The 24609-nt window shown below is 39.4% G+C and overlaps 1 protein-coding gene across 1 annotated transcript in view; it reads right to left on the bottom strand.

The window, feature by feature from the left end:
• The window catches only part of LOC102960834 (inhibitor of carbonic anhydrase), a 57314-nt gene extending 33793 nt beyond the window's left edge, over positions 1-23521 (bottom strand). Inside the window, exons 1-2 of the mRNA XM_007087396.3 lie at positions 23279-23521; positions 6431-6603 (exon numbers count right to left, since the gene is read on the bottom strand). Coding sequence (XP_007087458.2) covers positions 6431-6603; positions 23279-23321 — 216 coding nt within the window. The 5' untranslated portion in view covers positions 23322-23521. The remainder of the gene's footprint in view (positions 1-6430; positions 6604-23278) is intronic.
• Positions 23522-24609: the final 1088 nt, after the last annotated feature.

The following is a 24609-nucleotide window of genomic DNA, read 5'->3' on the forward strand; positions in this document are numbered from 1 at the left end:
TGAACCAGCCTTGCAGCCCAGGAATGAATCCCACTTGATCATGGTGAATAATTCTTTTTATATCCTGTTGAATTCGTCTTGCTAGTATCTTATTGAGAATTTTTGCATCCATATTCATCAGGGATATTGGCCTGTAGTTCTCTTTTTTTACTGGGTCTCTGTCTGGTTTAGGAATCAAAGTAATTCTGGCTTCATAGAATGAGTCTGGAAGTTTCCCTTCCCTTTCTATTTTTTGGAATAGCTTGAGAAGGATAGGTATTATTTCTGCTTTAAATGTCTGGTAGAACTCCCCTGGGAAGCCATCTGGTCCTACACTCTTATTTGTTGGGAGATTTTTGATAACCGATTTAATTTCTTTGCTGGTTATGGGTCTGTTCAAGCTTTCTATTTCTTCCTGATTGAGTTTTGGAAGTGTGTGGGTGCTTAGTAATTTGTCCATTTCTTCCAGGTTGTCCAGCTTGTTGGCATATAATTTTTCATAGTATTCTCTGATAATTGCTTGTATTTCCGAGGGATTGGTTGTAGTAATTCCATTTTCATTCATGATTGGATCTGTTTGGGTCATCTCCCTTTTCTTTTTGAGAAGCCTGGCTAGAGGTTTGTCAATTTTGTTTATTTTTTCAAAAAACCAACTCTTGGTTTCGTTGATCTGCTCTACAGTTTTTTTAGATTCTATATTGCTTATTTCTGCTCTGATCTCTATTATTTCTTGTCCTCTGCGGGGTTTGGGGTGTCTTTGCCGTTCTGCTTCTATTTCCTTTAGGTGTGCTGTTAGATTTTGTATTTGGGATTTTTCTTGTTTCTTGAGATAGGCCTGGACTGCAATGTATTTTCCTCTCAAGACTGCCTTCGCTGCATCCCAAAGCGTTTGGATTGTTGTATTTTTATTTTCATTTGTTTCCATATATTTCTTAATTTCTTCTCTAATTGCCTGGTTGACCCATTCATTCTTTAGTAGGGTGTTCTTTAACCTCCATGCTTTTGGAGGTTTTCCAGACTTTTTCCTGTGGTTGATTTCAAACTTCATAGCATTGTGGTCTGAAAGTATGCATGGTATGATCTCAATTCTTGTATACTTATGAAGGGCTCTTTTGTGACCCAGTATGTGATATCTCTTGGAGAAGGTTCCATGTGCACTCGAGAAGAAAGTATATGCTGTTGCTTTAGGATGCAGAGTTTTAAATATATCTGTGAAGTCCATCTGTTCCAATGTATCATTCAGGGCCCTTGTTTCTTTATTGATCCTGTGTCTAGATGATCTATCCATTGTTGTAAGTGGAGTACTAAAGTCCCCTGCATACCACGTTCTTATCAATAAGGTTGCTTATGTTTGTGATTAATTGTTTTATATATTTGGGGGCTCCCATATTCGGCACATAGACATTTATAATTGTTAGCTCTTCCTGATGTATAGACCCTGTGATTATTATATAATGCCCTTCTTCATCTCTTGTTACAGCCTTTAATTTAAAGTCTAATTTGTCTGATATAAGTATGGCTACTCCAGCTTTCTTTTGACTTCCAGTAGCATGATAGATAGTTCTCCATCCCCTCACTTTCAATCTGAAGGTGTCCTCAGGTCTAAAATGAATCTCTTGTAGACAGCAAATAGATGGGTCTTGTTTTTTTATCCATTCTGATACCCTATGTCTTTTGGTTGGAGCATTTAATCCATTTACATTCAGTGTTATTATAGAAAGATATGGGTTTAGAGTCATTGTGATGTCTGTAGGTTTCATGCTTGTAGTGATGCCTCTGGTACCTTGTCTCACAGGATCCCCCTTAGGATCTCTTGTAGGGCTTGTTTAGTGGTGACGAATTCCTTCAGTTTTTGTTTGTTTGGGAAGACCTTTATCTCTCCTTCTGTTCTAAATGATAGACTTGCTGGATAAAGGATTCTCAGCTGCATATTTTTTCTGTTCATCACATTGAAGATTTCCTGCCATTCCTTTCTGGCCTGCCAAGTTTCAGTAGATAGATCCATCACTAGTCTTATCAGTCTCCCTTTATATGTTATAGCATGCTTATCTTATCCCTAGTTGCTTTCAGAATATTCTCTTTATCCTTGTATTTTGCCAGTTTGACTATGATATGTCGTGCAGAAGATCGATTCAGGTTATGTCTGAAGGGAGTTCTCTGTGCCTCTTGGATTTCAATGCCTTTTTCCTTCCCCAGATCAGGGAAGTTCTCAGCTATGATTTCAAGTACACCTTCAGCACCTTTCCCTCTCTCTTCCTCCTCTGAAATCCCAATTATGCATATGTTATTACATTTAATGTGTCACTTAGTTCTCTAATTCTCCCCTCATGCTCTTGGATTTTTTTCTCTCTCTTTTTCTCAGTTTCCTCTTTTTCCATAATTTTATCTTCTAATTCACCTATTCTCTCCTCTGCCTCTTCAATCCAAGCTGTGGTCACCTCCATTTTATTTTGCAGCTCATTTATAGCATTTTTTAGCTCCTCCTGACTGTTTCTTAATCCCTTGATCTCTGTAGTAATAGCTTCTCTGCTGTCCTCTATACTTTTTTCAAGCCCAGCAATTAATTTTATGACTATTATTTTAAATTCATTTTATGTTACATTGCTTAAATCATTTTTGATCAATTCGTTAGCTGTCGCTACTTCCTGGAGTTTCTTTTGAGGAGAATTCCTCTGTTTCATCATTTTGGATAGTCCCTGGAGTGGCGAGGAACTGCAGGGCTCTTCCTCTGTGCTGTCTGGAGTAACTTGCATTGGTGGGCGGGGCCACAGTCAGACCTGATGTCTGCCCCCCAGCCCACCGCTGGGGCCACAGTCAGACTGGTGTGTACCTTATCTTCCCCTCTCCCAGGGGCAGGATTCACTGTGGAGTGGTGTGGCCTCTGTCTGGGCTACTTGCACACTGCCAGGCTTGTGGTACTCCTTCGATGGGATCTGGCGTATTAGCCGGGGTGGATCCACAAGGTGCACAGAGGCAGGAGGAGCAGAGTCAGCTCACTTTGCCTTCGGTGGTCCGCTTCAGGAGGGGCCCCTCTTCTGTGGGCCTCTCATCTACGCTTGGTTCCGGAGAGTCCATTCTGCTAGTCTTCTGGCAGTTTTCTGGGTGATTTAGGCAGATGTGGGTGGAATCTAAGTGGTCAGCAGGACGTGGTGAGCCCAGTGTCCTCCTACGCTGCCATCTTCCGTTTTCTCTCTAAAAAAACACTCTTCTCAGGACTAAATAGCCTGACTTGATGACAGAGGAAACACCACAACTGCAGGGCAGGTCCAACCGGGTTTACACCACATCCCTCAGGGTCTGTGAGCCTCAGGTCACTGACCTCACCTCCAGTTTCTCAACTGGGACAGGAAGGCTGGGCCACAGGGGAGAGAGAGCCAGGCTCTGTGCTGAGAGAGGACGCTCACAAGGCTGTTGTGTGTTGTCCCTCCACTGCAGAATCTATATTTGTTAAAATCTTGCAGATCTGTCATGATTTTTTTCCTGAAACATTTTTCTATTATATTATAGTAGATTATATTGTAGCATAATAGAATTATAGTATGTTATTTAAAATTTTTTAATGTTTATTTATTTTAGAGAAAGAGAGAGCACACAAGTAGGGGAGGTGCAAAGAGAATGGGACAGAGAATCCTAAGCACGCTGTACACTGTCACCCCAGAGCCCAGTGTGGGGCTCGAACCCATGAACCGTGACATCATGACCTGAACTGAAGTTGGATGCTCAACCAGCTGATCCACCCAGGTGCCCCTTTAGTACATTATTTTAAATAAAAATAAGTCATAAATTTGGGTTACTTTTCCCCAACTAATGACTGTTGTATATGAAAATGACATTGTGATATGTTTATCTTTTGCCAAACTAATTTATTCATTCATAAATAATTGTAGTAATATTTTTCTTTTTTTATAGTTGTACCACAATTTGTTTATTAACCAGTTGATGGACATTTGAATTGTTTTTAATTTTAACATTATGAAAAAAGCAACTGTAAACATTAACATACAGGTGCTTATGTAGACATATGTTTTTATTTTGCGGGGGAGTAGATACACAAAAAGGATAGTATGGTAATTGTATATTTAACTTCAGGAGAAAGTTCCAAACTGTTTTCTACATATGCTATTTTGCATTCACACCAGCACTATCTGAGGGTTTCAGTTGCTCTAAATCCTTATTAACACTTAATGTGATCAGTGTATTTTATTTTGACCATATTAGTAGATAAGTAGTGCTATTGTCTTGATTTGCATTTGTATAATGACTAATAACTTTGGATATATTTTTATGTGCTAATTTGCCATCTGTATGTGAGTGGATGTGTGTTCAAATCTTTTGCTTATTTAAAAAATTGGGTTGGGGCGCCTGGGTGGCTCAGTCGGTTGGGCGGCCGACTTCGGCTCGGTCATGATCTCACGGTCTGTGAGTTCGAGCCCCGCGTCAGTCTCTGTGCTGACAGCTTGGAGCCTGGAGCCTGCTTCAGATTCTGTGTCTCTCTCTCTCTCTGCACCTCTCCTGCTCACTCTCATGCTCTGTCTCTGTCTCTCTCTCTCTCTCTCTCTCTCTTTCAAAAATAAATAAACATTAAAAACATTTTTAAAAAATTGGGTTGTCTCATTATTATTGGGTTTTAAGTTTGTTTTTTTGTTTCATTTTAATTTACATCCAAGTTAGTTAGCATATAGTGCAATAATAATTTCAGGAGTAGAATCCAGTGGTTTATCCCCTGCATATAACACCCAGTGCTCATCTCAACAAGTGTCATCCTTAATGCTCCATGACCATTTAACCTATCCTTCCACCCACAACCCCTCCAGCAACCCTCAGTTTGTTGTCTATATTTAAGAGTCTCTTAGGGGCGCCTGGGTGGTTCAGTTGGTTGGGCCTCTAACTTTGGCTCCGGTCATGATCCCACTGCTCATGGATTTGAGCCCTGCGTCGGGCTCTGTGCTAATAGCTCAGAGCCTGGAGCCTGCTTCAGATTCTGTGTCTCCCTCTCTCTCTGCCCCTCCCCCACTCACACTCTGTTTCCCTCTCCCAAAAATAAACGTTAAAAAAAAATTTTTTTTAAATCTCTTGTTTTGCCCCCTCCGTGTTTTTATATTATTTTTGCTTCCCTTCCCTTCTGTTAATCTGTTTTGTATATTAAATTCCACATATGAGTGAAGTCATATGATATTTGTCTTTCTCTGACTGGCTAATTTTGCTTTGCATAATACCCTCTAGTTCCATCCACGTTGTTGCAAATGGCAATATTTCTTTTTTTTTTTTTTGATTGCCGAATAACACTCTATTGTGTGTGTGTGTGTGTGTGTGTGTGTGTATGTATGTATATATATATATATGTATATATATATATATATATACCACATCTTCTTTATCCATTCATCTGTTGATGGACATTTGGGCTCTTTCCAAACATTGGGGTACGTGTGCCCCTTTGAAACAGCATAACTGTATCCTTTGGATAAATACTTAGTAGTGCAATTGCTGGATTGTAGGGTAATTCTATTTTTTCATTTTTTGAGGAACCTCCATACTGTTTCCCAGAGTGGCTGCACCAGTTTGCATTCCCACCACAAATGCAAAAATGTTCCTCTTTCTCCGCATCCTCGCCAGCATCTGTTGTTGCCCGAGTTGTTAATTTTAGCCATTCTGACTGGTGTGAGGTGGTTATTTCATTGTGCTCTTGATTTGTATTTCTCTGATAATGAGTGATGTTGAGCATTTTTTTGGTGTGTCTACTAGCCATCTGGATGTCTTCTCTAGAAAAGTATCTATTCATGTCTTTTGCCCATTTCTTCACTGGATTATTGTTTTTTGGGGGGGGGTTGTTGAGTCTGATAAGTTCTTCATAGATTTTGGATACTAGCCTTTAATATGATAAGTCATTTGCAAATATCTTCTCCCATCCCATCAGTTGCCTTTTAGTTTTGTTGTTTCCTTTGCCATGCAGAAGATTTTTATCTTGATGAGGTCCCAATAGTTCATTATAGTAATATTCTTCTTGATTCTACCCTACTTTCCAGGCATGCAATCATCTGAAAATATTGATATTTTATTTGTTTCTTTCTACTTCATATGTATTTTGTATCTTATTGCATTACTGGAAAATTCCAAAAACAATGTTAAATAATAATGGTGATACGACAGCTTCTTATTTCTGACTCCAGTGCAATTCTGGCTTAGCTTTCCTGTTGGCATTTTCACTGAATCCTTCTCTATTAGTTGTTTAATTACTATTATTGCTTTTACTATTAATGAATGTTGAGCACCTATATTTTTCTCTCTACACGGTCCCCGTACTTTCAGTTCTTTAGCTTACTTCCTTCTCCTTTAAAGCATGGTCTAGTTCCTGTGGGAAGAAAGTTGTTCTGAAGCAATAAACACTAACAAGTACAGAAAAAGGAAGTATGGATTTTCTTCCATTCTCCTTTGGGCAGCTGTCACTTACCCAAATGGACTTGATGCACTCAAAGTGAGAGGCTCTCTTCACACAGGTGACATGAGGACCATCCGCTGGAAGGACTTTTTTCATATTGTCACTGAAATCAGAGCACTTACTGGCCTCATGATTTGAGACAGTGCACCACCTCACAGTTTTCCCAGGGACAGCCAGACACAGACCTAGGGGACAGATGCCAGAGGTGTAAGGAACCCACAGCACTCATCTTTCTCTGCTGGCAGAAGAAGTTAAAGACAAGGTAAATGGTTGCCTGAGTGGGACAGACAAAAATTGGGTTGGCTGCATGGCTCACCTGAGTTTTCAGGTCCCATTTCTCTGATTGTGCCTTTCCCCTTGGAGAAACAAACCCAAAAGCACCTCCCAAAAGCTAAACAGAATTACCACATGACCCAGAAATCCCACCCCTCAGTATATATCCCAAAGAATTGGAAGCAGGTACTCAAATACACATACATGAATATTCATAGTAGCACTATTCACGATGGTCAAGAAAGGCAGAAACAACCTAAATGTACATCAATGGGTGAATGGATAAACAAAATATAGTATATCCATACAATGAAATATTATTCTGCCATAGAAAGAGTGAAGTATTGCTATATGCTACAACATGGATGAACCTCGAAAATAATATGTTAAATGAAAGAAGCCAGTCACAAAAGGCTACACATTATATAATCCTACTCATATGAAATATCTAGAATAGGTAAATCTATAGAGACACAAAACAAACTAGTGGTTGCCAGGGGCTGGGAGAGAGGGGAATGGGTACTGACTGCTTAATGGGCACAGGATTTTCTTTTGGAACTAGATAGAGATGGTAGTTACACAACACTGTGAGTATACTAAATGCCACTGAATTGTATACTTTTAAATGATTAATTTTATGTTAATTAACGTCACCTCAGAAAAGAAAAAATATAAAAGGTGGGAGGGTGCCTGGGTGACTCAGTCGGTTAAGCATCCAACTCTTGATTTTGGCTCAGCTCATGATCTCGTGGTTCACGAGTTCGAGCCCCACATTGGGCTCTGTCTGCACTGACAGTGTGGAACCTGCTTGAGATTCTCTCTCTCTTCCCCTCCCCTCCTCTTGCTCTTTCATTCTCTCAAAATAAATAAATAAACTTAAAAGAAAAACCTATGGGAAGGAATCTTCAGCCTACTGATTTAGTCATTCTTTTGACATTAGATACTCTAACCTTATATGGTACTAATTGCTGGGGCACTAAAATCAGTACATGTTTATTTCATTTTAAGCTATAGTAATAAGTTTAGAGACTATTTTAAAGGCAAAATGCTGCTTACAAATCTGTAGTATTTGAGCCAAATGTTATTTTAAATAAAATCTTGAAGATGAAAGTACAGCAGTAGCAAATCCCAGTTTTGGATGAAGTCCTGTATGTCAGGCAGTGTGCCAAGCACATTACTCTGCTCTAAGGTCCACAAATCTCCTGCCATTTAAACATTAGTGTTTCTGTTTGTGGATGAAATTTAAGGAAAAAAAAACTATCAGGGACATAAAATAACTTGAGACGAAGCTAATATTTGAACTACCCAAATCTGTTTGACTCCAAAATCTGCACTGCCTTTTAAGTGTCTGTGAGTAAGAAACATCAAAAGAAACAGGACAGGAGATGCCAAATTACCTTAGACAGAATCCCATATGAAACACAGAATGACATATGGAGGTCCTCAACCCTATCTGAAAAATCCTTTGAGAGTAGCAGCCCAAGGAAGGAGAGCAAGCTAGGAAATCGAACTATAGAGGCCATGTGCCCATGTGCAGAATAGAAACATTTGGAGTATTAGCTTTCATTTTCATTTTGAAACTTTCAAAGCATGTTTAATCTGCTTCCTAATATACATTGCTAAAACATTTTGTGCTTAGAAATAACTGGCAACAGTAGAGACAATACAACTCTATAAATGAAAATGCTTTGTAAGCAGGTTAAGTTATACAAAGAGCTACTATATCCAACTGTAGGGTTTGTTTTTTTTTTTCAGAGGTATGCACTTTTTGGGAAAGCCTTTTTGAAAGTTTATATTTTCAGTCACCACTGTGCTTATGTTCAAATGATTAAAACTAGTTTCTGCACTTCTAATTTTTTTTAACTGTGATTGCAAAACAGGGCAAATGAAGTTTGTATTATTAGGGGAAAAGTGAAAGTCTTGACAGAAGCAAAACAAAACAAAAAAAGGGAAGATGGACTTTTGCTTCTACCTATAAAGGAGTAACTGATATGGGACTTGTTCTAGTACTTTAAACAACTAAAACACACACACACACACACACACACACACACACACACAGTGTGGAAAAAAAAAACATGTGAAGAAAAGTTTTAAGTTATTGGATTATGGGCAAAAGAAAACCGGAGTAGCAATACTTATATGGGACAAAATAGACTTTAAAACAAAAACCATAACAAGAGACAAAAAAAGAGCACTATACAATAATAAAGGGAATAATCCAACAAGAAGATATAACAATTATAAATATTTATACACCCAACATAGAAGCACCCAAAACCATAAATCAGTTAATAACAAATGTAAAGGAACTAATCGATAATACAATAATAATAGTGACTTTAACACCCCATTTACATAAATGGATGGATCATCTAAACAGAACATCAACAAGGAAACAATGACTTTGAAGGATATACTGGACCAGATGGACTTAACAGATATATTCAGAACATTCCATCCTAAAACAGCAGAATACATATTCTTTTCAAGTGCACATGGAACATTCTCCTGAATAGATCACATATTAGCCCACAACACAAATCTCAACAAATCCAAGAAGGTCAAAATCATACCATGCATCTCTTCTGACCACAACGTTATGAAACTAGAAATCAACCACAAGAAAAAATCTGGAAAGACCACAAATACATGGAGGTTAAATAACATGCTACTAAACAATGAATAGGTCAGCCAGGAAATCAAAAGAGAAATTAAAAAGTCCATGGAAACCTCTGGGATGCAGCAAAAGTGTTTCTAAGAGGGAAATTTATAGCAATACAGGCCTACCTCAAGAAACAAGAAAAATCTCAAATAAACAATCTAACCTTGTACCTAAAGGAGCTAAAAAAAGGAACAACAAAACCAAACCGAAAACCTGCAGAAGGAAGGAAATAATAAATATTAGAGTAGACATAAATGTTATAGAAACTAAAAAAAACAATAGAACAGATCAATGAAACCAGGAGCTGGTTCTTCGAAAAAAAAAAAAAAAAAAAAAAAAAAAAAAAAAACCTCTAGCCAGACTTACCATGAAACAAAGAGGAAGGACTCAAATAAATAAAATCACAAATGAGAGATGAGAAATAACAACGAAACCATCTCCAATAAAGAGTTAGTATCCAAAATATATAAAGAAGTTACAAAAACTCAACACTCAAAAAACAAATAATCTAAATAAAAATGGGCAGAAGACATGAACAGAAATTTTTCCAAAGAAGACGTCCAGATGGCCAACAGACACATGAAAAGATGCCCAATATCACTCACCATGAGGGAAATGCAAATCAAATATCTACAATGAGATATCACCTCACACCTATCAGAATGGCTAAAATTAACAACACAAGAAACAGGTGTTGGCAAGGATGTGGAGTAAAAGGAACACTCATGCACTACTGGTGGGAGTGCAAACTGGTACACCCACTGTGGAAAACAGTATAGAGGTTCCTCAAAAAGTTAAAAATAGGACTTACCCTAGATTCCAGAAATCACAATACTTGGTATCTACCCAAATGATACAAGAACACTAATTCAAAGGGATACATGCACCCCTATATTTATAGCAGCATTATTTACAATACCTAAGATATGAAAGCAGCCCAAGTGTCCATCAACAATAGACAGCAATGGAATATTATTCAGCTATAGAAAAGGATGAACTTTTTAAAAAAAGAGTGAAATCTTGCCATTTGCAATGACATGCACAGAGCTAAAGAGTATAATGCTAAGTAAAATAAATCAGTCAGAGGAAAATAATATTATATGATTTCACTCAAATCTGGAATTTAGGGAAGAAAACAGGCAAATGGAAAAAATAAGAGAGAGAGACAAAGGAAAACACAGACTCTTAATTATAGAGAATAATCTGATGGTTACCAGAGGGGGTGGGGGTGGGAGGGAATGGGTTAAAATCCTGATGTGGATTAAGGAGTGCACTTGTCATGATGAGCACCAGGTGATGTATGGAATTGTTTGATCACTATATCGTAGACCTGAAACTAATACTGTATGTTAACTAACTGGAATTAAAATAAAAACATAACATAACATAACATAACATAACATAACATAACATAACATAACATATTGGACAATGGGAAGTGCAGGACTGTGATCTCTGAGAGAAGGAAAACAAATAAAGTGAGTCCTATAATCATCCTTTCTTTCTGGACCAGATTTCCAGATGGCAGAGCAGAGAGAAGAAAACCAAGTAGCCTGAGTGTCTTACCAAGTTGAGGAGACAGAGATCATATTTAGGTAAGGCTAAGGCAATTAGAATTTGTAGCACAGATTACCAAACAGTAGTGAATGCCAAAAAGGAGAGAAGAGAGAGAGAGGAGATTGAAATCTAGAGTCTACATACATTTGAGATTCTGGCTAAATTCCAACTTGAGCATTGTAGAAACCAGGCAATAACAACTGCTAGAGAAAGAAAATTCAATGGGGAGCTTAAGCCAAACATTTTCCAGAACTTCAATGAGGTCAGGAATCATTTCAAGTTCCCATGATTCAGAGTGGATAAAAATCTCATTGAATAAATAGTACAGTTATTAAAGTTCCAGAAGTAGGTTAAACTACCCTAGAATAAAGAATATTCTAGACACAGACTAAAAATCTTAGAAACTAGTTTTGAAAGAATTAAGCTGATCTGCAGATAATATGACTGCCTGCCAGAACAAAGTTTAACACTCTTTAAATAAAAACAACAAAATTCATTACACACACACACACACACACACACACACACACACACTGTCCACACCAAATTTCAATACTCAGCAAGGTAAAATTCACAATGCCTGGCAACCCACAAAATTACTATGCAGGTGAAGAAGCAGGAAAATGTAACCCATAATCAAGAGGAAAACAGTCAACAGAATCAGAACTAGAAGTAAAAGGGATGATGAAAATAACAGAAAATAACTTTAAAACAGCTATTTTAAGTATTATAAGTATGCTCAGGGATTCAAAGGAAAGCATGAACATAATGAGGAAACCAATGTAAGCTATAAAAAGAGCTAAAAGGAATTGCTAGAGACAAAAAAAAAACAGAACGTCCGAGGGGCACCTGGGTGGCTCAGTCAGTTGAGCATCTGACTCTTGATTTCAGCTCATGTCATGATCTCAAGGTTTGTGGGATGGAGCCCCATGACAGGGGGCTCTCCACACAGTGCAGAGACTGCTTGGGATTCTCTCTCCTCTCTCTCTCTCTGCCCCACCCACTGCTCACACTTGCTTGCTCTCTCTCAAAATAAACAAATAAACTTAAAAAAAAAAAAAGAACATCTGAAATGAACATTTAACTGAATGAGAATAACAGCAGATTACATACTGCAATAGAAAAAAGATAGTCTGGAAGACATTACTTGAAACTCTCTGAAATGAAGCTCAGGGAGGGGGAAAAAAGGATGAAAAACCAATAAACAGAGCCTCAGTGACTTGTCACCCAATGTCAAGTGATCTAATATATATGTAACTGCAGTCAGTCCTATGGGAAAACGTGGGGAGGGGGGCTGAAAAAATATATGTAGAAATATTTGGCCAGAATTTTCCCAAATGTTATGAAAACTATAAACTTAGTTCTAGAGCAACCAGAGAAAAGAGACAAATTTAGAGGAGCAAAGATAATGAATACCATGGACTTTTTTGTCAGAATCAAGATTAAGTCATAGACAAATTGCTAAAATAAAAATAACCTGCTAACCTAGAAATCTATATCCAATGAAATTAACTTTCAGAACTGGAGGCAAAAATGAACTTTTTCAGGCAAAAAATGTTGAGGGAATTTGGTAACAGCAAATTTGCACTACAAATACATGTTAAAGAAAGTGCCAGCTGTTGGTGGGAATGCAAATTGGTGCAGCCGCTCTGGAAAGCAGTGTGGAGGTTCCTCAGAAAATTAAAAATAGACCTACCCTATGACCCAGCAATAGCACTGCTAGGAATTTACCCAAGGGATACAGGAGTACTGATGCATAAGGGCACTTGTACCCCAATGTTTATAGCAGCACTCTCAACAATAGCCAAATTATGGAAAGAGCCTAAATGTCCATCAACTGATGAATGGATAAAGAAATTGTGGTTTATATACACAATGGAATACTACATGGCAATGAGAAAGAATGAAATATGGCCCTTTGTAGCAACGTGGATGGAACTGGAGAGTGTGATGCTAAGTGAAATAAGCCATACAGAGAAAGACAGATACCATATGTTTTCACTCTTATGTGGATCCTGAGAAACTTAACAGAAACCCATGGGGGAGGGGAAGAAAAAAAAAAAAAAGAGGTTAGAGTGGGAGAGAGCCAAAGCATAAGAGACTGTTAAAAAATGAGAACAAACTGAGGGTTGATGGGGGGTGGGAGGGAGGGGAGGGTGGGTGATGGGTATTGAGGAGGGCACCTGTTGGGATGAGCACTGGATGTTGTATGGAAACCAATTTGACAATAAATTTCATATATTGGAAAAAAAAAAAAAAAAAGAAAGTGCCAGACCCAAGTGACATACTGGTGAATTCTATCAAACACTTAAAAAAGAAAGATACGAATGCTGCACAAACTATTATATAAAATAAAGAAGGGAGGAAAACTTTTTTTTAACATAATTTATTGTCAAATTGGCTTACATACAGTGTGTAAAGTGTGCTCTTGGTTTTGGGGGAAGGTTCCCGTGGTTCATTGCTTACATAAAACACCCAGTGCTCATCCCAACATGTGCCCTCCTCAATGCCCATCACCCATTTTCTCCTCTCCCCTTAACCCCTCATCAACCCTCAGTTTGTTCTCTATATTTAAGAGTCTCTTATGGTTTGCCTCCCACCCTCTCTGTTTTTAACTATTTTTTCCCCCTTCCATTCCCCCATGGTCTTCTGTTAAGTTTCTCAAGATCCACATCTGAGTGTAAACATATGATATCTGTCTTTCTCTGACTGACTTATTTCACTTAGCATAATACCTTCCAGTTCCATCCACATTGCTGCAAATGGCATGATTTCCTTACTAATTTTCTAAGGCCGTATTAACTTGATATCAAATCCAAACAAAGATGTTACAAGAAAAGAAAACTATAGGCAAATATCGTAGACACAAAAATTCTTTACTATGCAAAACCAATCAGTCAAATTCACCATACTGCAAAATTTAAAAATCCATGATTATCTTGATAAGATACAGAAGACGTAGTTGTCAATTCAACACTCCAAGCAAACTAGGTATAGAAGGGGAGTGTCCTCAACCTGATAAAAGCATCTTCAAAAACATACAACTAACATCATGCCTAATGGGGAAAGATTTAATGCTTCTCCAGTTGAGAAACAAGGCAAAGACATATACTTTCATCATTTCTATTTAACATTGTATAAGAGGTCTTAGCCATTTTAATAAGGTATAAAATGGGAAAAAAGGGATACCAATTGGAAAAGAAGGTATAAAATTGTCTTTATCCACAGATAATGTTTGTCTATACAGAAAAATTTAAAGACCCTGCAAAAAAGCTACTGGAACTAATAAATGATTTTAGAGAGGTCACAGGATTTGATTTGATATACTAGAATCAATAAAATTTTGATGATAGTAAAAAGAAAAAAAAACTGTAAAATGAAAAAATTTTATATACCACTTACAATGGCATCCAAAAATATGAAACATCTAGGGATAAATTTAACAAATTATCAATAACACTTATTCAATAAAAACTACAAAATATTCCTAAGATAAATGAAAGAAGACTAAACAGATACAGAATGTTCATGAACTATAAAACTCAATATTATTAAGATGAAATTCTTCAGTGAAACCAAGTAAAGAAAACTTCATTTTTAAAATAAAGCCAGGGGGTGCCTGGTGGCTCAGTCACTTGAGTGTCTGACTCGTACTTTCTGGCTCAGGTCATATTCTCACGGTTGGTGAGATCAAGCCCCCAGTTGGGTTTTGCACTAACAGTGTGTAGCCTGCTTGGGATTCTCTCTCTCTCCCTCTCTCTCTGCCCCTTCCCCATTCATGCTGTCTCTACCTCAAAATAAATAAATAAAGTTTTAAAAAAGCATACATATAAAATAAATAAATAAAAATAAAATAAAGCCAGAAGGCCAGAAGTGGGAGCTCTCACACCTTACCACTCCTTGTGGATTGCAGACTCAAAAAGGAAGAGAGGTACCCTGCATTCCTAACAGGAAGAAGCCTATACTTTACTGCCTAGCAGGAGGAAGACATATTTTCTCCTTGCCAGGAAACAGGCTAGCTAATGAGAGACTATCACAACTTAGCCAATGAAAAGCCACTACACTTAGCTCCTCCCAACTTCCCCTTTTCTCTATGGGGAAAAACAAAAACAAAAACAAAAACTCCTGTCTTTTGTCTTCTAGTCTTGCCTATGGTTTTGCCATAGCTTGCATGTCCTGAAATGAGATTTTCTGCTATTCCCAAAGAAACCCATTTTTGCTGGTAAAATAACTGACAATTTTTTTCAAATTTTTATTTAAATTCTACTTAGTTAATATACAGTGCAATATTGGTTTCAGGAGTAGACTTCAGTCATTCATCACTTGCACACAACACCCAGTGTTTATCACAAGTGCCCTCCTAATACCCATCACACATCTAGCCCATCCCCCTCCCACCTCCCTCCATCAACCCTCAGTTTGTTCTCTATTTTTAAGAGTCTCTTATGGTTAGTTACCCTCTCTTTTTTTTTTCTTTTCCCCCCTCCCATATGTTCATCTGTTTTGTTTCTTAAATTCCACATATGAGTGAAATCATATGGTATTTGTCTTTCTCTGATTTTGCTCAGCATAATACACTCTAGCTCCATCCACATCATTGCAAATGGCAAGATTTCATCCTTCTTGATGGCTGAGTAATGTTCCATTGTGTGTATATACACCACATCTTCTTTATCCATTCATCAGTCGATGGACACTTGGGCCCTTTCCATATTTTGGCTATTATTAATAATGCTGCTATAAACATAGGGGTTCATGTACCCTTTTGAATCTGTGTTTTGTATCTGTTGGGTAAATACCTAGTAGTGTAATTGCTGGGCCGTAGGGTTATTCTATTTTTCACTTTTTGAAGACCCTCCATACTGTTTTCCAGAGTGGCTATGCCAGTTTGGATTCCCACCAACAGTGTAAAAGGATACTCCTTTCTCCACATCCTCACCAACACCTGTTGTTTCTTGTGTTAATTTTAGCCATTCTGACAGGTGTGAGGTGGTATCTCATCATGGTTTCAATTTGTATTTCCCTGGTGATGAGTGATATTAAGCATCTTTTCATGTGCCTGTTAGCCATCTGGATGTCTTCTTTGGAAAAGTGTCTATTCATGTCTTCTGCCCATTTCTTCACTGGATTATTTGTTTTTTGGGTGTTGAGTTTGGTAAGTTCTTTCAAGATTTTGGATACTAACCCTTCATCAGATATGTAGCATGCAAATATCTTCTCCCATTACGTAGGCTGCCTTTTAGTTTTGTTGATTATTTCCTTTGCTGTGCAGACACTTTTTATCTTGATGAGGTCCCAACAGTTTCTGTTTGCTTTTGTTTCCCTTGCCTTTGGCAAGATGTCTAGTAAGAAGTTGCTGCAGCTGAGGTCAAAGAGATTCCTGCCTGTTTTCTCCTTTAGCATTATGATAGTTTCCTGTCTCATATTTAGGTCTTTCATTCATTTTGAATTTATTTTTGTGTATGGTGTAAGAAAGTAGTCGAGTTTCATTCTTCTACATGTTTCTGTCCAGTTTTCCCAACACAATTTGTTAAAGAGAGTGTCTTTTGGATATTCTTTCCAGCTCTGTCGAAGATTAGTTGACCATATAGTTGTGTGTCCATTTCTGGGTTTTCTATTCTGTTCCATTGATCTATGTGTCTGGGTTTTGTTTTTTGGTTTTTTTTGCTAATACCATACTGTCTTGATGACTGCAGCTTTGTAATATAGCTTGAAGTCCTGAATCGTGATGCCTCCAGCTTTGCTTTTCTTTCTCAGAATTGCTTTGGCTATTCAGGGTCTTTTGTGGTTCCATACAAATGTTAGCGTTGTTTGTTCTAGCTCTGTGGAAAATGCTGTTTGGTATTTTGCTATTTGGCATTGCATTAAATGTGTAGATTGCTTTGGGTAGTACAGATATTTTAACAATGTTTGTTCTTCCTATCCATGAGCATGGAATTCATTTCCATTTCTTTGTGTCTTCTTCAATTTCCTTCATAAGTGTTCTACAGTTTTCAGAGTACAGACCATCTACCTCTTTGGTTAGGTTTATTTCTAGATATCTTATGGGTTTTGGTGCAATTGTAAATGGGATCGATTCCTTGATTTCTTTTTCTGCTGCTTCATTATTGGTGTATAGAAATGCAACCAATTTCTGTACATTGATTTTATATCCTGTGACTTTGCTGGATTCATGTGTTAGTTCTAGCAATTTCTTGGTGGATTCTTTGGGTTTTTCGACATAGAGGATCATGTCATCCACAAATAGTGAAAGTTTGACTTCTTCCTTGCCAATTTGGATGCCTTTTATTTCTTTGTGTCGTCTGATTGCTGAGGCTAAAACTTCCAGTACTATGTTAAATAGTAGTGGTGAGAGTAGACACCCCTGTCTTGTTCCTTACAGTGAAGGAAAGCTCTGTTTTTCCCCATTGAAGATGATATTAGCTGTGTATATGGCCTTTATGATGTTGAGGAATATTCTATCTATCCCTACTTTGTTGAGAGTTTTTATCAAGAATGGATGCTGTATTTTGTCAAATGATTTTTCTGCATCTATTGACAGGATCATATGGTTCTTATCCTTTCTTTTATTACTGTGTTGTGTCACGTTGATTGATCTGCAAATATTGAACCACCCCCGCAACCCAGAAATAAGTCCCACTTGATCATGGTGAATAATTCTTTTAATGTACTGTTAGATTCAATTTGTTAATATCTTGTTGATAATTTTTGCATGCATGTTCATCGAGGATATTGGCCTGTAATTCTCCTTTGAGTGGGGTCTTTGTCTGGTTTTGGAATCAAGGTAATGCTAGCCTCATAGAAGGAAATGGAAGTTTTTCTTCCATTTCTATTTTTCGAAACAATTTGGGAAGAATAGGCATTAACTCTTCATTAAATGTTTGGTAGAATTCCTCTGGGAAGCCATCTAGCCCTGGACTTTTGTTTGTTGGAATATTTTTTATTATTGATTCAATTTCTTTGCTGGCTATGGGTCTGTTCAAATTTCTATTTCTGTTTCAGTTTTGGTAGTTTTTATGTTTCTAAGAATTTGTCCATTTCTTCCAGATTATCAAGTTTTTTGCACATAACTTTTCATAATATTCTCTTATTATTATTTGTATTTCTGTGGTGTTGATCATGATCTCTCCTCTTTTATTTGTGACTTTATTTTGGGGGGTCCTTTCTCTTTTCTTTTTGATAAGTCTGGCTAGGGGCTGTCAATTTTATTAATTCTTTCAAAGAACCAGCTCTTAGTTTTGTTGATCTGTTCTGGGGGTTTTTGTTGTTGTTTCTATATCATTTATTTCTGCTTTAATCTTTATAATTTCCCTTCTTCTTCTGGCTTTAGGCTTTATTTGCTATTCCTTTTCTAGCTCCTTTAGGTGTAAGATGAGGTTGTGTATTTGAGACTTTTCTTGTTCCTTGAGGTAGACCTGTATTGCAATATACCTCCCTCTTATGGCTGCCTTTGCTGCATCCCAAAGGTTTTGGACTTGACAGTTTAAAAAAATTTTTTAATGTTTATTCATTTTTTGAGGGAGGTGTGAGGGACATAGAGAGGGGGAGACACAGAATCCAAAACAGGCTCCAGGCTCTAAGCTGTCAGCACAGAGCCCAATGCAGGGCCCAAACCTATGAACCAAGCTGAAGTCGGACGCTTAACCGACTGAGCCACCCAGGCACCCCCAGACTTGACAGTTTTATTTTATTATTTGGTGTGTGTGTGTGTGTGTGTGTGTGTGTGTGTGTGTGTTCAGGTATAGAATTTAGTGATTCATCAGTTACATACAACACACAGTGCTCATCCCAACAAGTGCCCTCCTTAATGCCCACTGCCCATTTAGCCCATCCCCCCACACAACACCCCACCAGCAACCTTCAGTTTGTTCTCTTGACAGTTTTATTTTTAAGGCTAACGCTTCTCAAAATGATCCATAAATTAAATGCAATCTCAACAATATTTCAATACTAAACTTGATTTTTATAGTAGTTGATAAGCCAATTAAAAATGTATACACATATGTAAAGGATCTAAATGGCAAACCAATACTGATGTAATACCATAGAGTTGGAGGGCTTATTCTACCTGATTTCTAGACTTTCTGTAAAGCTACTGTAATCAAGACAGTGTGATATTGGCACAAGAAGAGACATATAGCTTAACAGAACAGAATAGAGAGACTAGAAATTGACCCACATTTATAGGGTCAGTGGATTTTCAACAAAGCTGCTAAGGTAATTCAGTGGAGAAAGAATATCCTTTTCAAAAACAAGTCCTGGAATAACTGGATATTCATGTGAGAAAAATGAATCTCAGCTTTTACTTTAACCATACACAAAAACTAAAAGTGTATCATAAACCAAAACACAAAAGCTGAAGCTATAAAACTTCTAAAATAGGGTTCCTGGGTGGCTCAGTTAAGCATCCAACTTTGGCTCAGGTCATGATCTCACAGTTCGTGAGTTTGAGCCCCACGTTGGGCTCTCGACTGTCAGCATAGAGCCTGCTTCAGATCCTCTGTCCTCCCCTCTCTCTGCCTCTCCCATACTGGTTCTTTCTCTACCTCTCCCAAAATAATAAATAAGCTTTAAAAAAAACCCTCTAAAATAAACCAAAAGAAATTATTGCAGCTTTAGGGGTAGCCAATTATATTTTTAGAGAGGACATAGAGCATAAAATCCAAAAATTAAAATTTGGTAGGTGAACTTGATCAAAATGGAGAACATCTGCTCTTCAGAAGATAGCATTCAGAAAATGACAAGCTAAGCCACAAACTTGGAAAAAATAATCGCAATACATCAGTCTGACCAAGGACTTGTATCCAGCATATATAAAGGGCTTTTTAACTCAATAGTAAGTTAAATAACCCAATTTAAAAAAATGGGAAAAGATTTTAACATATACTTCATAAAAGAAGATATAGGAGTGGCCAATAAGAATATAGAGAGATACTCAACATCATTGCTCATCAAAGAAACACAAAATAAAACTCTAGTGATATACCACAGCACACCTATTAAAATCACTAAACGGGAAAAGACTGATAACACCGAGTGCTGATGGGACGTGGAGCAACTGAAATTCTCCTACATTGCTGGCAGCAATGTAAATGGTACAACTACTCAAAAAGCGTGGCATTTTCTTAACTAATTAAATATATATTTACATTATGACCCAGCAATTTTACTCCTAGAAATTTGCCTAAAAGGAATGAAAACATAAGTCCACTCAAAGACTTGTACACTAATGTTCATAGCAGCTTTATTCATAATATCCCCAAAGTGGGGAAGCTAAATGTCCACCAACGAATGAATAGGTAAACAAACTGTGGTAAAGCCATACAATGGAATACGACTAATCAATAAAAAGGAATGAACTTTAATACATGCAAAAATGTGGAGGAATCTCTAAACAATTATACTGAGTGAAGCCAGACTCAAAAGACTACGTCTATGTACTGTACAACTGCATTTATGTGAAATGGCAAAACTTACATAGAGTGACAGAGAGTGGGAATGACTAGGAAAAGGATAGTTTGAGAGTGATGGAAATGTTCTATATCTTGATCATGATGGTAGTTACATGGGTACGTGTAGTTGTCAAAATTCATTAAACTACATGTATACTTAAAATGAGTGCTGGGGTGCCTGGGTGGCTCAGTCAGTTAAGCATCACACTGTGGCTCAGGTCATGATCTCACGGTTCATGAATTCGAGCCCTGTATCGGGCTCTGTGATGACAGCTCAGAGTCTGGAGCCTGCTTCAGATTCTGTGTCTCCCTGTTTCTCTGCCCCTTCCCTGCTCATGCTCCATCTCTCTGTCTCTCTCAAAAATAAATAATGAACATTTAAAACAAATTTTTTAATGAGTGCATTTTATTATATATAAATTATACTTCAGTAAAAATTATTTTATGTTTTTAAATGTTTATTCATTTTTGAGAGAAAGACAGAGACAGAGTGTGAGCGGAGGAGGGGCAGAGAGAGAGGGAGACACAATCTGAAGCAAGCAAGCTCCAGGCTCTGAGCTCTCAGCACAGAGCCTGATGCAGGGCTTAAACTCACAAACCACAAGATCATGACCTGAGCCAAAGTTGGATGCTTAAACAACTGAGCCACCCAGGTGCCCCAGTAAAAATTATTCTAAGAAAGAAAGAGAGAGGGGTTCCTGGGTGGCTCAGTGGATTAAGCTTCCCACTCCTGGTTTCAGCTCAGGTCATGATCTTGTGGTTCATGAGTTTGAGCCCTGCATCAGGCTGTGTGCTGGTGGCACGGAGCCTGCTTGGGGATTCTCTCTCTCTCTCTCTCTCTCTCTCAAAATAAATAAACAAAAAAGGAAGGAAGGAAGGAAGGAAGGAAGGAAGGAAGGAAGGAAGGAAAGGAAGAAAGAAAGAAAGAAAGAAAGAAAGAAAGAAAGAAAGAAAGAAAGAAAAAGAAAGGAAAGAAAGACAGTGCAAGCAAGCTAGACTATACCAATTCAGTAACACTCTGTGACAGCCATGTGACAATTTCAAGAAAGGACAATCTGAGCCCACTGTGGATATTTGAGACTGATCCTGGGAGGGAAAAGCTTCTGGTGGCCACATGCTCGTTGTGTGGAGAAATCTCTTAAGCCCCAGAGAGGCTGAAGTAGAAGGTAGAGGCCAAAGCGGAGGTGCAGGCTGTTCTGACCCTCTGGCTCTTGGCTCTTGCAAGGTCTACTAATAACAAACCCCTTTCCTTTGATCTGTTAAATTTTAAACTATTTTGGTTGCATTTCTGTCATTGCCCATCAGTTTTTTGTCGGAAAAGAACACTGAGCTTTGAAGAGAGCACATCCTAGACTCCAGGCTGGTTCATATCTAGTGGCCCACTGGGAAGGACTATGGGGGTGGGCATGGGGGAGGTAGGCAGCTCTTGCCTCTGGTTTGTAAATACAGACCTGATTGGGAAAATGACCTTTTGGCCAGTGCCTGGCATTTCTAGGAAAGGAGATAAAGGAAGAAAAAACAACACAAGCCCTGGTCAGGAGCAATTAAGGAGCAACCAGGGAGCTTCACTCTGGATTCCCTGCTGGCTGTAGTTGGAACACAGCTGTACACTCCCTTTCCAGCCTTTCCCAGCCCCTGCAGGGGGCTCCCTTCCCTGTGTGGCCCTATGTGGCACTCCTTGACCTACCTGCCTTTTCCTCCTGCCGTCCCCAAGTTACCCCTCTCCTCAGGTAAGCTACCTTACCACTCCAGAAGTTATTTAAGATAGCCTGAGAACAGACAGAACCAGGGCTAGAAAGAACCAACAGTTGTTGAGCCATGCAACTGTTTTTCACATGCACGAACTCATTGACTTTGTACCATCGCCTACCTTCCTACAGTTACCCAGCCAAGAGCCCTGGGCTCCCCCTGCCCAACACAGGAAGGGGCCTGCTACATTGATGCTCAGGATTTTTACCAGTGGTAACTCACCTGTGTCTAGAGTTCTGTCATTAGGTACTTTATCTCATTCTAATTTCGCAGTGTTGGTTGCGAAAAGCAATGCCTACTGAACTAATGAGGAAACCAGTTCAGAGAGGTCAAGGGATGGCCCGGAACTGAGCCACACAGAACTGAGTGGCAGTGGATCCTACTCTAGGGTGACCGCCTTTCTCGTACATTCCTCTACCTCCCTGTTGTGTGATAGAGATGGGAGATGTACAGTTCAAAGCAGGAAAATCCCTTCTGGTTAGATACCTGATAGGTCAAGCATACCTGACATTAAGCCCCTCCCCCGCTTAGGAGCCAGGAGCCCTGGGGAAAATCCCTTCTCTCCTTTGATCATATTTCCTTCACTGTGAACAAGATCAACAGCTTCCAGGCTAAGTGTCATAAGTCCTTTCCGCGATGGACTAATGAGTAAATAGTTTAGGCTTTGTGGGCTATAAGGTCTCTGTAGCAACTACTCAATTCTGTCCTTGAAGCCTGAGTGCAGCCACAGACAATTCTTACCTGAATGAACATGATTGTGTTCCAATAAAATTTTATTTATGGACACTGAAATTTAAATTTCATATAATTTTCATGTATCAAAACTACTGTTCTTTTCACTTTCTTTCAATCATTTAAAGATGTTAAAGCCATCATTAGCTCATCCAGCTGTACAACATCAGGCGGCAAGCGGGATTTGGCCCCCTGCCCTAGGCTACAAAAGTTTGTCAGGTGCCTGGGTTCACTCCCACCCCCAGCCCCCCCGACCCTCCTTCCGCCCCCACCCCCACCCCCGGCAGAGGCACTTTGGAACCAGCCAGGCGCTGGGCTGCTTCCGGGCCCCTAACACCCAGGCTGTGCAGTCCCACTATGGCTGACCCTCGGCTGGCACCCAGAGTGCGCCCTGGAGGGCCAGCCCCCACTCAGCTCGCAGTGCGCACTCACCCAGGGTCCCTGCGCACAGCAGGGAGCAGATGGCGAACTTCATCGTCCGCTGCAGGAATACGACACTGACGCGGGCTCCGGGAGCCGAGGCAGGCTTTACCTGACCCTCCCCAGGGGGAGCGGATCCGCCTCCCCCGAAGGGTTCACCTTTTGGGCAGATCGTCCTCGCCACACCCCCGACCAGCCCCAGCCCTCCGCAGGGCTAGAGGGCGGCAAACTCGAGCCACTCTCCTGCCGACCCGCGGCCACTCCTTCCGCCCACCTCCCGGAGCTGCTAGACCGCACCTCTCTCGCGGGATAGGGGTCCGCATGCTGGAGGTGCAAGCGGAAGCAACCTCGGAGCCCGCTGGACTGGCCGCCTTCACAGAGGGAGAAGGCAGGTGATCGGCTGGGTCCCAGGTGAGTTACTAGGACCTCAGTTCCCTGACTCTCGGCCTTCGTCTAGCCATGCAGCTCTTAAATGTTTGGAAAACACAGACCCCAGAGGAATTGGGGGCAGTGCACAGGATACACAGGCTCCAGAGGAATGGGGGGCAGTCCACAGAATGAAACCTGGAGACTCTTCCCCCCAGGAAAGCATGCGCACACAGACACACAATGTTCTGAACATCATTTTCAGGCATCTTTCAGGCTCTTCCTCTTCAGTCGCTCACTCCGGACGCCTCCCGGAACCCCTCCCCCCAAAAAAAAGACACGGTTCCCTGCAACCCTCTGCTGACGGCTGAGGTCAGGCAAAGCGCTGAACCTTTGGGCTGCTTCTAGTTGGTTCTGCAGCCTGCCTCCCAGTCCTGAAGTTGGTGAGCTTCACTTAGGGAAAGTTTAGATGCAGTTTTAACAACTTTTGCTGAAGTACAATAAATATACGTAAAACTTCACACATCCTAAATGTACAACTTGATGAAATATGACCAGGTGAACACATCCGTATAACCAGCACCCACATCAGGAAACAGAACGTTCACAGAGCAGAGATGGCCCCCTGGTGCTTCTTCCAGTTGCTTTCCGTGTCCCCCACAAAGATACACATTTTCTTGGCTTCTAACAGCATGGACGAATTTTGCTGGTAGAGGTGGAATCATACGATATGTACAATGCTGTGTCTGGCTTCTTTCGCTTGTTATATTTGTAAGAATCATCTATGGTGTTGTGTATAGCTGTCTTTCACATGTTCTCAGTGCTGCATATTATCCTCTATTTCACTTATCTTTCCTGTTGATGATAGTAGTTTCTAGTCTGGGCTCTTACAAAGAGCCAGTGAGCCCTGCTATGAACATTCTAGCACATCTTCTAGTACATGTAGGTATACATTTCTGCAGGATATTTCCCAGGAA

Source organism: Panthera tigris, chromosome C2, assembly GCF_018350195.1.
Source record: "Panthera tigris isolate Pti1 chromosome C2, P.tigris_Pti1_mat1.1, whole genome shotgun sequence".
Lineage (NCBI taxonomy): Eukaryota > Metazoa > Chordata > Mammalia > Carnivora > Felidae > Panthera > Panthera tigris.